The sequence below is a fragment of the Carcharodon carcharias genome, chromosome 4 (assembly GCF_017639515.1).
Source record: "Carcharodon carcharias isolate sCarCar2 chromosome 4, sCarCar2.pri, whole genome shotgun sequence".
NCBI lineage: Eukaryota > Metazoa > Chordata > Chondrichthyes > Lamniformes > Lamnidae > Carcharodon > Carcharodon carcharias.
The window spans coordinates 140,312,971-140,325,293 of NC_054470.1; the positions used below are offsets into that span (position 1 = coordinate 140,312,971).

Genomic DNA, 12,323 nt, shown 5'->3' on the forward strand with positions numbered 1-12,323 from the left:
TTCACAAGCCTGGCTGCCTTCTGCAAGCATGAGCTCACTGCATTTACACTCAGGATACATAGACATTTTAAAACAGCTACTGCCAAAAGAAATTTGTATGAAGTGGTCCACTGGAGGAACCCATGAATACAATGTGTTTGAGAAGAGAGATTCCAGTTCTTGGGTACAAAAATGCCAAGGATTAGGTTGTGGTGAAGTGCCTGCTACAGCAGTTATAGCTTGAGTGAGAAGAGATTATGGGATGAGGGAGAATTGGGAAAGAGAGGGAGGATACAGATTCCCTCATCTTCGACACCTCCAGCATTCCAATAACCCTGCAGCATTGCCCCTTCACATATGGCCAACATTACTTCCTCCAGGGTGTTAAAACATGCAGGGGGATTTGTCCACCCCCAATCCTTCCCTCCTGTTATGCAACACATTTCTCCTGCAAGAAAAAGGTAAGTGTGTCAGTGAGTGCCCTGCAATCATGTTTGCGTGATAAATGGCTTTCTTATTGAATGACACGTTCAGCCATTCCTCAATGGAACACAGCAATAACAAAGAAAACACTTTACAAAGAGCCCGCAGCACTTTTAAGAAGTGCAAGACACAGCCTTTTAGTAGTACCGGTTATACGCACATGCAAGCGTGAGCAGCACTGGCTGCACACAGCACTAATTTAAAACGGAAAGCAGCACCAATTTAATATGCTAATTATAATACAATGAATGGACAATTTAACCTTCCCCCTTGAAACAGAAGGGGTGTCATAAAATTAAACAGCATGCAAATATATCGCTGTTTTGATTTCCTTTCAGTGAGTTTGAATCACTATGAATCAAAGTGCGTGTGTTTTGTGAAACCACACAATAAATCTGTCTTGCCAGTTTCTCAGAACTGAAGCAGTGAGCTCACGCCCCACGAACCCGTGGGTTGTTCATTATATACAATTCCAAACAGGATGATGGGTGTGTCTTCCGCTCGATCAAAACAAAAATGGATCTCTGATTATCCCAAGCCCGCCTGATATTTTACCGAGGGCAGAGAAAATGGTCTCAATTTAAATCTCAGCACATCGGCCGCAGCGATGGGGAAAGTGGAGAGTTTTACAATACTCTATGACCGCGCTGTTGACAACACAGTCCCTACCTACACCGGCGGGGAATGGGTCTCTGGCCGAATTGTTGTGCAGGTTAATGCTCAGATCGAGGTGAAAGCTCTTAAAATTCACGCCAAAGGACAAGCTTATGTTCACTGGACGGAGAGACACACATCGGGTTCCAATTCCAATACTCGACGCTACTCTCAGCAGATCAGATACTTCGAGCACAAGTACCTACTAATCGGAGTCGGTAAGTGTGGCTCCTTTCCAAACAATTTTTTGTGACATTGCATGTAGTCCCGCCTGCCATTACTGCGATGAACCTGGGAAACACGAAGTCTGGAAGTACTCTCGGCAACAACGCATTTTTACTATAAAAAAATAAGCAGTGCTGGAAATACCCAGCGTTTCAGCAATGCTGACGTATTTCCAACGCTTTTTTGCTTCGACTGCGTTTTTTAAAGTTTTTGCAAATGCGAAACAGATTGAGATAATACTTAAGTATTTAGATTGGCACTTGAAACGCTATAGCATTCAGGGCTACGGGCTAAATGCTGGAAAATCGGATTAGAATAGATAGATGCTTGATGGCTGGCATGGGCACGATGGGCCGAAGGGCCTGTTTCCACCCGAAAGGGTGTATAACTCCTATGGCTCCATGTTGACAACATTTAACCAGCTCCAACTTTACACATGTTCCGGATATTCCTTCTGCATATTCCCATTATAACAACTAAAGTTGCAAAATCTGGTTGAAGCTTAATCATGTTAGGTGAGTGGGTGAGTGTCGGGGGGGATGACTGGGAGATCAGTCGGGTCGGGAGAGGGGGGTCCGAGATTATGTCGGGGTGGTGTGTCCTGGGTGGGGGGGCATTCTGAGGTTGGGTCAGTTTGGGCAGGGGTGTTCAGAGGTTGGCTTGGGTCGGGGAGGGGGGGGAGACTGGAGGTTGGTGGGGGGAAGTGAGGGCGTTCTGAGGTCGGGGTGCGGGGCGTTCCAAAATTGGGTTCAGTCAGGGTGGGGGGTTTGGTTTGGGGGGTGGGGGGGGGGGTGAGTCCAGAGTTGAGGGCGATCAGAGGTCGGGGTGTCCAAGGCTGGAGGGCGTCTGGGTCCGAGGTTGGAGGGGATGGGGATCCGAGGTCAGGGGCGGGGCCATAGTCCAGTGTCGGAGCGGGTGGCGTCTGAAGTCGGAGGGGAGGAGGGTAGGGAGGTGGGATTGTCGGAGGTCGGGTGGGGGGGGTAGGGAGGTGGGGAGGTCAGGTTGGAGGGTAGGGAAGTGGGGTTGTCGGAGGTCGGGTGGGTGGGGGGGGGGGGGTGGCGAGCGTGTGGGAGAGACCTGTGGGGTCGGTCTGGGTCTTTACAATAGTTACCGAGAAGTTAGAAGAGGTTTTAATTCTTCTAACTTTTTCTGGGTAACCATTGAGATAACCCCGGCAGAACCTTCAAAGTTTCCGTTTAAATCGCATTTTTGGATGGTTCCTAGTGCAGGACAGTCGTCCGGAGGAAGTTAGCACTGGCAGCTTGCCAAAGGGATTCCGCAGCGCGTTTTTGGGGTACCCCCCCAAATCTGATGCTGGGGAGTGCAGAAGTTATGGGCCCACACATCTGCAGTTAAATAGGAAAATTCACTGGCTGCTGCCAGTGAATCTCTGCTCTGTTACAGGGTCAAATGTCAAATGTTCTCCCAGATGAAAACTGAGACATCGGATGATGTCAACTTGCAATTTTACATTGATTTTGAAGGGCTTTTGCATGAAGATTACAGAGTAGTGCCTGGAAAAACTCAGGTCTGGCAGCATCGGCAGAGTAGAGCACAGTTGATGTTTTGAGTCCTCAACTGTGCTCTCCTCCGCCGATGCTGCCAGACCTGCTGAGTTTTTCCGGGTATTTCTGTTACTGTTTTTGTTTTGGATTTCCAGCATCTGCAGTTTTTTGCTTTTATAACAGAGTAGTGCCTTATTGAATGAGATATAACTGGGTTTAAAACAGTGCATTAAATCACAGTTGCTGCTGGGAAACTTCTTTGGCCATGAAAAACGTATTTTATATTTGTAGAATTTCAGATCTCTCCATTATGATCAAAAAAAAATTCCACAAATTTGTTTGATATCTCAACTTTGATCTTAGCCTCATATGTATGTCCCAATTTTGATTTCGATTTTTGTACAAGTATAAAAAATGGACGATAATCAGTACTTTGCTGTCTGTCACAATTCTGCAATGTGATTAGCTGTTTATCCTGCTTGATGACATCCCTGTTGTGGAACGCTGAAAATTCCCTATAGCTGGCAAATATGAAATCCAAACTACAGTTACTGCTAGATCTTTGTGTGCAGCTTTCTATAAGGTCAGCATTGAGTGCCATCACTTTGCACTCCTTGTATGCGCCACGTCCTGTTTAAGGGTTAAGTTTTCCCTTTGACACTGCTTTTGAGACTGGTCCTTTGTAGCTCGTGTGTTGCCCTTCACATCTGCAGTGTCATCGTACTCTGTTGTAAAACAGCAAATGATTGTGCTGAACCATTCATTCTCTTTTTTTCTTACTATACTCATCATTTCGCACAATAAAAAGCCACATACTTTATCAGTTTAATCACCTTGTCTGCTTTTTTTTTGGTCAACTCATCCTGGATAAAATTAGTTACCTTCTCAGAGTACTTTACTATGCCTTTGTTTTGTTTCTACTTATTCATGGGATGTGGGCATCACTGGCAAGGCTAGCATTTATTGCCCATTCTTAATTGCCGTTGAGAAGGTGGTGTGGTGCTAACCTCTTGAACTGGTGCAGTCCATGTGGTTTCGTACATCCACAGTGCTGTTAGGGAGGGAATCCAAGGGTTTTGACCCAGTGACAGTGAAAGAACGACAATATATTTCCAAGTCAGGATGTTGTGTGGCTTGGAGGGAAGCTTGCAGGTGTTATTGTTCCTATGCATCTGCTGCCCTTGTCCTACTTTGGTGATGGGGATCACAGGTTTAGAATGTGTTATTGCAGGAGCTGTGATGAGTTGCTGCAGTTCACCTTGTAGATGGTACGTACTGCTGTCACTATGTGTTAGTCGTGGAGGGCATGAATGTTGAAAATGGCGGATGGGATGGCAATCAAGCAGGCTGCTTTGTTCTGGATGACTTTAGCTTGGTAGATGGTAGCTTTAGGGGGTCAGGAAGTGGGGCGCTCTCTGCAGAATTCCCAGCCTGTGACCTGCTCTTGTAGCCACAGTATTTATATGGATGGCCCAGTTCTGTTTCTGGTCAGTGGTGACCCCCTCACCCCTGATGTTAATAGTGGGGGATTCAGCAATGGTAATGCCATTGAACATTAAGGGGAGATTGCTGGATTCTCTTGTTGCAGATGGTCATTGTCTGACACTTAAGTGTCAAGTAAGATTTATGCCACACATCAGCTCAAGCCTGAATGTTGTCCAGGTCTTGCTGCATTTGGGCGTGGACTTCTTCAGTATCTGAGAAGTCATGAATGGTGCTGAACATTTGGCAATCATCTGCGAACATCCCCACTTCTGATCTTATGGAGGGGAGGTCATTGATAAAACAGCTGAAGATGGTTGAGCCTATGACACTATCCTGAGGAACTCCTGTAGTAATACCCCAGAACTGAAATAATTGACCTCCAGCAACCACAGCCACCTCCTTTGTGCTCGGTATGACTCCAACCAGTGGAGAGTGTTCTCCTTGATTCCCATTAGCTACAGATTTTGCTAGGGGTCCTTAATGCTACTCTCGGTCAAATGCTGCCTTAATCTCAAGCTGACCTCGCTCTCATCTCACTTCTTGAGCTTAGCTCTTTTGTACATGTTTAGACCAAGAGTGTAATGAGGTCAGGAGCTGAGTGGGCCTTGCAGAACCCAAACTGAGGATCCGTGAGCAGTTTATTGCTGAGTAAAGCCGCTTGATAACACTGTTGATGACACTTCCATTTCTTTGCTGATCGAGAGTAGATTGATCCGGCGGTAATTGACTGGGTTGGATTTGTCTTGCTTTTTGTGAACAGGACATACCTGGGCAATTTTCCACATTGCTGGTTAGATGCCAGTTTTGCAGCTTGGCTAGGGGCGTGGCAAGTTCTGGGGCACAGGCCTTCAGTACTATTGCTGGAACGTTGTCATGGCCAATAGCCTTTGCAATATCCATCCAGTGTCTTCAGCTGTTTTTTGAAATGTAGAGATGTTTGAATTGGCTGAAGACCGACACCTGTGATGCTGGTGACTTTGGGAGGAGAGCGAGATGGATCGTCCACTCCACACTTCTGGCTGAATAGGGTTGCAACTGCTTCAGACTTGTCTTTTGCACTGGGCTCCCCCATCATTGAGGATGGGGATATTTGTGGAGCCTCTTCCTCCAGTAGGTTGGTTCATTGTCAACAGCCATTCATGACTGGGGGTGGCAGGACTGCAGAGCTTAAATCTGATCCATTGATTGTGGAATTACTAAACTCTGGCTATTACATGTTGCTTCTGCTGTTTGGCGTGCAATCATCTTGTGTTATAGCTTCACCAGGCTGACTCATTTTTTTGGTATGCCCTCCTGCACTCTTCATTGAAATAGGATTGATTCCCCCAGCTTGATTGTAATGGTGGTTTGGGGGATATGCTGGGCCATGAGGTTACAGATTGTGGTTGAATACAATTCTGCTGCTGCTGATGGCCCTCAGCACCTCATGAATGCCTAATTTTGAGTTGTTAAATCTATTCGAAATCTATAAGACCATAAGATGTAGGAGCAGAAGTAGGCTATTTGGCCCTTCGAGTCTGCTCTGCCCTTCAATGAGATCATGGCTGATTTGATAATTCTCAACTCCACTTTCCTGCCTTTTCCCCATAACCTTTGGTTCCTTTACTGATTAAAAATATGTCCATCTCAGCCTTGAATATACTTAACGACCCAGCCTCTACAGCCCTCTGTGGTAAGGAATTCCAAGGATTCACTACCCTCTGAAAGAAGAAATTCCTCCTCATCTGCCTTAAATGGGTGACCCCTTACTCTGAGATTATGCCCTCTGGCCCTAGACTCATCCACAATGGGAAACGACCTCTCAGCATCTACCCTGTCAAGTCCCGTAAGAATCTTATATGATTCAATAAGGTCGCTCTCATTTTTCTAAACTCCAGTGAATACAGGCCCAACTTACACAACCTCTCCTCATAAGAAACTTCAGTTCTGTTGAAGGGACATGAGGACTCGAAACGTCAACTCTTTTCTTCTCCGTCGATGCTGCAGACCCGCTGAGTTTTTCCAGGTAATCCTGTTTTTGTTTTGCATTTTCCTTCTTATAACCTGCTGAATTGTATACTAGCTTTTTGTGATTCACGCACAAAGACCCCCAAATCCCTCTGTGCTGTAGGTTCCTGCAGTCTTTCTCCATTTAAATAATATTCAGCTTCTCTATCCTTATTGCCAAAGTGCATAGCCTCACATTATTCCATACTATATTCCATCTGCCAAGTTTTTGCCCATTCACTTAAGCTATCTATATCCCTCTCCGTGTCACCCTCACCACTTGTGCTCCCAACTATTTTTGTATCATCTGCAAACTTGGTGATATTACATTCCCTTTCCTTACCCAAGTCATTAATATATATTGTAATTAATTATGGCTCCAGGCATGATTTCCCCTTCATGAAGCCATGCTGACACTGCTTGATTATATTATGTATTTCTAAATGTTCTACTATTACATCCTTTTATAATAGACTCTAACGTTTTCCCAATGACAGATGTTAAGCTAACTGGCCTATAGTTACCTGTTTTTTGTTACCCTCCCTTTTTGAATAAGGGTGTTACATTGGCAGTTTTCCAATCCTCTGGGTCTTTTCCAGAATCTAAGGATTCTTGGAAGATTACTACCAGTGCATCCACTGTCTCTGTAGCTACTTCCTTTAATATCCCAAGATGCAACTCATCAGGTCCAGGGGACTTATCGGCTTTTCGCCCCATTAGTTTCCCTGGTACTTTTTCTCTAATGATAGTTATTGTATTTATTTCCTCCGCACCCCCCCCTCCCCCCCTTGCCCCCCTTTGCCCCTTGATTATTTAGTATTTTTGGAATACTATTAGTGTCTTCGACCATGATGATGATGCAAAGTATTTATTCAACTCCTCTGCTATTTCCTGATTCCCCATTATTATTTCCCCAACCTCGTTTTCTAAGGGGCCTATGTTCCGTTTGGCCTCTCTCTTCCTTTTTATATATTTAAAGAAGCTCTTCCTGTCCATTTTTATATTACTTGCTAGTTTACCCTCAAAGTTTATTTTCTCCCTTTTTATTTTTGTAATCTTTTGTTGGTTTTTAAAACTTTCCCAATCCTCTGGTTTACCACTAATCTTTGCCATATTGTATGCTTTTTCTTTCAATTTTACTATCCTAACTTCATTGGTTAACCATGATTGGTTTATCCCCTTCCTAGAATCCTTCTTCGTCACTGGAATATATCTTTGTGCGTCATGAACTATTTTCTTAAACATCTGCCATTGTTCATCAACTGTCTTTTCTGCTAAACTCCTTTCCCAGTCCACACCAGCCAACTCTACGCTCATTGCTTTCTAATAACCCGTTTTTATGTTTAGCACAGTTGTTTCTAACCCAAGTTTCTCACTCTCAAAATGAATGCTAAATTCTACCACATTATGGTCACTGTTTCCTAGGGGATCTTTTACTATGAGATCATTTATTAAACTCGTGTCATTACACATTACCAGATCCAAAATAGCCTGATCCCTGGTAGGATCCACAACATATTGTTCTCAGAACCTGTTCTGTATACACACTACAAGTTTTTCCTGATGTCTATTTCTGCCACTTCGATTTTCCCAATGTACATGAAGATTAAAGTCACCCATGATAATGTACTGCCTTTTTTACATGCCCTTATTATCTCCTGATATATTCTCTATCCTACAGTATACTTACTATTAGGGGGCCTATAGACTACTCCCACCAGTGTCATCTTCCCCTTGTTATTTCTTACCTCCACTCATATGGATTTTACATCATCTGATCCAAGATCAGTTCTTGCTATCGTACTTATTCCATCTTGTATTAACAAAGCTACCCCACCACCCTTTCCTACCTGCCTGTCCTTTCAAAAAGTCACATACCCCTGAATATTTAGTTTCCAGCTTTGATCTCCTTGTAAGCATGTATCTGTAATGACTATAAGATCATACCAAGAGCTTCTATTTGTGCTGTTTAATTAATTTATTTTGTTCTAAACGTTACATGCATTTAAGTAAACAGCCATTCATTTTTGCCTTTTTACCATTTTTCCCCCTTGACCTTATTTGCTGCTTTTTTTTATGTTTGTGTACACTGTCCCTTCCTGTCCCACTCTGGGTAACATTACCTAATTAGCTGCCCAACAATGCTGCCATATGCTTTTTGCCTTGTATCCCCTCTCCAGAACCACCCCTCTGCCCACCCCCCACCACCACCACCACCACCTCCCATCTATTAAGTTTAAAGCTGCCCCTATAGCCCTAGATATTCGATTTGCTAGGACACTGGTCCCAGCATGGTTCAAGTGAAGCCTACCCCACCAGAACAGCTCCCCTCTATCCCAGTACTGGTGCCAGTGCTCCATGAACTGAAACCCATTCCTCCCACACCAATTATTGAGCCATGCATTTAACTCCTTGACTTTAACTCCTTGACCCTGATGCGGCACAATATCTGATGCTCAGACTCCAGCTCCACAACTTCGGTCCAAAGTTCCTCGAGCTGCAAACACTTACTACAGATGTGTTTGCTCTGGATTACCTTGGTGTCCAGCAGACCCCACATGCTGCAGTAGCAACAACACATCACCCGTCCAGCCATCACTATCGTATTTTATTTAATTTATTAATTAATTACTCTAATATCCCTGCTCTTTACAATTTATTGTAATTAATTTTTTACACCGGTATCAATCTTATACTTAACAAGCTATTTTTAAGAAAAAGACAGAAAAAAAGACTAGAATCCTAAACACAAACCAAAGACCTTACATCTACTTTTACTTTTAAAGACAAGAAATACTCTCAAATCTTACTCCCCAATCAGCTGTTTTCCCTGCACTCGTGTCACATTGTGGTTCGTGACATCTATCCCAGTTAGCATGGTGGTAATGCCACACAACACAATGGAGGGTACCCTCAATGTGAAGACGGGAATTCACCTCCACACGGACAGTGTGGTGGTCACTGTCATGGACAGAGGCATCTGTGACAGGTGGATTGGTGAGGATGAGGTAATGCCACACAACACAATGGAGGGTACCCTCAATGTGAAGACGGGAGTTCACCTCCACACGGACAGTGTGGTGGTCACTGTCATGGACAGATGCATCTGTGACAGGTGGATTGGTGAGGATGAGGTAATGTAGGTTTTTTCCCTCTTCGTTCCCTCACCAGCTGTCACAGACCCAGTTTAGCAGCTATGTCCTTTAGGGCTAGGTCTGTAATGGTGCTTCCGAACCATTCTTGGTGATGGACATTAAAGTCCCCCACCCAGATAATCTTCTGTGTCCTTGCCACCCTCAGTGCTTCCTCCAAGCGGTGTTCAATGTGAAGTATGGATTCATTAGCTGAGGGGGGACGGTGGGTGGTAACAATAGACCATAGAAAAGTTACGGTGCAGAAAGAGGCCATTCAGCCCATCATGCCTGTGCTAGCCAGAAAAAGAAACTAGCCGCTCATTTTAATCCCACTTTCCAGCACCTGGTCCGTAGCCTTGCAGATTACAGCGCTTCAGATGCAGATACAAGTACCTTTTTAAATGGGTTGAGCGTTTCAGCCTCAACCACCAATTTAGGCAGTGAATTCCAGACGCCCACCACCCACTGTGAGAAAAAGCTTTTCTTCATGTCCCCTCTAATCCTTCTATCAATCACCTTAAATCTATACCCCCTGGTAATTGACCCCTCAGCCAAGGGAAACAAGTCTTTACTGTCTACCCTATCTAGGCCCCTCATAATTTTGTACACCTCAATTATGTCATCCCTTAGCCTCTTCTGTTCTAAGGAAAACAACCCTAGCCTATCCAAACTTTCCTCATAGCAGTAGTTTTCAAGCCCTGGAAACATTCTTGTAAATTTTCTCTGCACTCTCTCCAGAGCAATTATGTCCTTCCTGTAATGTGGTGACCAGAACTGTACACAAAATTCCAGCTGTGGCCTAATCAGTTCCATCATTACATCCTTGCTTTTGTATTCGATACCATGTCGAATAAAAGAAAGTATTCCATATGCTTTCTTTACCACCTTGTCCACCTGTCCACAGTGCTTCCTCCAAGTGGTGTTCAACATGGAGGAGCACAAATTCAGCAGCTGAGGGAGGATGGTACGTGGTAATCAGAAGGAGGTTCCCTTGCCTGTGTTTTACCTCATGCCATTAGACTTTATGGTGTCCAGAGTGGATGTTGAAGACTCCCATGGCAACTCCTCCCTCCCAACTGTTACTACTGTGCCACCACTTCTGGTGAGTCTGTGCTGTCAGTGGAACAGAACATACCCAGTGATGGTGGTGCCTGGGACGTTGTCTGTAAGGTATGATTCCATGAGTATTATTATATCAGACTGTTGCTTGACTGATCTGTAGGACAGCTCTCCCAATTTTGGCACATCCCCAGATGTTAGTAGGGAGGACTTTGTGGTGGTTACAGGGCTGGGTCTGCTATTGTGATTTCAAGGGCCTAGGTCAAAGCCAAGTGGCTCTGTCCAATTTCATTCTTTTTTGCTTTGTAGTGATTTGGGTTTGATGCAACTGAATGGCTTGCTTGGCCATTTCAGAGGGCAGTTAACAGTCAATCACATTGCTGTGAGTCTGGAGTCACATGTAGGCCAGACCGGATAAAGATAGCAGATTTCCTTCCGTAAAGTACATTAGTGAACCCGATGGGTTTTTATGACAATGGTTTCATGGTCATCATTAGCAGAACCTAAACTTCCTCCATACAAGCGTAAAGGGGTGTCGGGAGAGCGCAGGAGTTTGGTGTTGAGATAAAGGATCAGCCATGATCATATTGAACGGAGGAGCAGGCTTGGAGGGCCGAATGACCTAGCCTTCAATTTGCTATGTATTTATGCCTCACCAATCTTACCTTTATATATCACACCTGTACTCTTAGCAGACAGGTTATTACTTTCTAGAGAACCTAAACATCAAGTATGTGTGCAAAATTATTTTGCTCTCCTCGTCTCCAGGTTTTCCCGCTGAGTGTGGATATTGATCAGACAGCCATCTCGAGGTCTAATAATTTGCCACAAGCCAAAGTTGATTTTAGCCTTGTGCCATCTAGGCCACCAAGTCCCCTGACTTTAATTGAGTTCTTGGGACATGACAAAAGGCAATAGACAATGATTTCCGTGCAGCAAGTTAACAGCATTTATTAAGTAAATGACTGGGCAGAAATACTTAACAATAGACGATAGTAGAGCAGCTGCTTTTGATCTTTACTGCTTGAAGCAGCCTGGACACAGGCGTTGTTGTTTTTGGTGTCTCCAGGGTCTTCACTTCTGTAACTCCACCGATATGCCGGAATCCTCAAGATCCCTACTTTTATATTCGCCCCAGGTCTGCCTGTGTAGAATTTTGTACATAAGACCCCAGCCCCCTTCCCCAAACAGCTATGTGGGACTTGACTACCTGATCCCTTGCGTATGTGACCTCGCCATTTTACGCCAGGCTCATCCCTACCTGTTTTTGTGCTGTTTGCTGTCCACGTGACACCAAGGTCCATTTTTGGTACCAGAACAGCAAGCAGCAGCTTTCTGTGGCAAGCGCTTAACCCTTTAGCTACAGTACAATCAAACATTCACATCATTCAGAACTTGCTCACAAAACAGAATCAACATATTAAAAGGAACGTCTTCCTAAATGAACTAAGCAACATTTTTACAACTTCCCAGAGCCCACCACAAAGATGTTCACGAATCTCCAGCTAATTTTCCACAATAATTTCTATTTAAGCAGTTTCTCAAGTGTCCCTTTGCAGCTCAAGATAGTCCATGGCAGGAGCTACCATAGTGTACCATGGCCAGGATTGTCTAGGTCAGTGTACGAAGGTGAATTTTCAAAAAAAAATTTTAAATGCGGTTGTCTTGAAACTGATCACCCTGGTCCAGAACTTTGGACCTCCAGATGGTCAAACCTCTCTTCCCGTCCCTCCCGCCCCCAAATGCGCTAGGGGACCCTTCTGAAGTCTGCACAAACTAACTATGTGGGAATTGCCTGGGAAGTTTGGACTTC

At 44.4% G+C, this 12,323-nt stretch overlaps 1 protein-coding gene across 3 annotated transcripts in view; it reads left to right on the top strand.

Moving 5' to 3' along the window:
• Positions 1–958: 958 nt before the first annotated feature.
• Positions 959–12,323, top strand: part of LOC121276928 (arrestin domain-containing protein 3-like) — a 71,308-nt gene continuing 59,943 nt past the window's right edge. For all 3 annotated transcript variants that reach the window (XR_005942757.1, XM_041185614.1, XM_041185613.1), the window contains exon 1: positions 959–1,334. Coding sequence is in view for 2 of the 3 variants with exons in the window: in XM_041185614.1 (XP_041041548.1) it covers positions 1,070–1,334 (265 nt within the window). In the remaining variant the exon portion in view is untranslated. The remainder of the gene's footprint in view (positions 1,335–12,323) is intronic.